The following is a 637-nucleotide window of genomic DNA, read 5'->3' as shown; positions in this document are numbered from 1 at the left end:
GTGGGTGGACCCTCTCCCCACCGTCCCCACACCCCCACGGGTTTGCTGAACGCCCCGAAAAGGCAGCGTCGCAGTACCTCTCCCACCGCGGGGACTCCACGCCGCACACGGCTCCATCCCGGGTGGGGGGCTGAGGGAATAAGGGGAGAGAGCGCGGGTGAAAGGGTCGCTCGGCTCCTCCTGGGAAAGGGGACGACGGCACCACGCCTTGCGTGCAGCCCGGCGATCGCGCCCCCTGAGTGGAGAGCCCCAGGGCCGCTAGCACCTACCTCCCTCCGGTCGGCGGCTGCCCCCACCCGGGAGAACAGAAGCCTCTACCGTGGCGTAGCCAACCGAGCCTTCCCGATCGAAGAGGGCGGGGGGCGGGGAGTGGGTGGGAAAAGCAACTCGCCCCCTGGAAAATTCCCAGCGCGCTCCCTCCGGTCGGCGGCTGCCCCCACCCGGGAGAACAGAAGCCTCTACCGTGGCGTAGCCAACCGAGCCTTCCCGATCGAAGAGGGCGGGGGGCGGGGAGTGGGTGGGAAAAGCAACTCGCCCCCTGGAAAATTCCCAGCGCGCCCCCATCTCTCCATCCATCCATCCATCCATCCATCCTTCCTTCCATCCATCGCTAGCTAGCTCGTTCCCCCTCCTCTTC

The 637-nt window shown here is 67.8% G+C and overlaps 1 protein-coding gene across 3 annotated transcripts in view; it reads right to left on the bottom strand.

Moving 5' to 3' along the window:
• Positions 1-637, bottom strand: part of EGR3 (early growth response 3) — a 22,886-nt gene that overhangs the window by 1,971 nt on the left and 20,278 nt on the right. Inside the window, exon 2 of one of the 3 annotated variants that reach the window (XM_006778286.2) lies at positions 78-130. The exons of 1 other annotated variant lie outside the window; for it this stretch is intronic. In XM_006778286.2, coding sequence (XP_006778349.1) covers positions 78-117 — 40 coding nt within the window. In that variant the 5' untranslated portion in view covers positions 118-130. Of the gene's footprint in view, positions 1-77; positions 131-269; positions 353-637 lie in introns of those variants that run through there. One more of the 3 variants, XM_006778287.2, reaches the window with a different exon arrangement.

This window comes from Myotis davidii, unplaced genomic scaffold, assembly GCF_000327345.1.
Source record: "Myotis davidii unplaced genomic scaffold, ASM32734v1 scaffold448, whole genome shotgun sequence".
NCBI lineage: Eukaryota > Metazoa > Chordata > Mammalia > Chiroptera > Vespertilionidae > Myotis > Myotis davidii.
The sequence above is the reverse complement of the archived record's forward strand: the minus strand, read 5'-3'. Positions and strand labels throughout refer to the sequence as shown.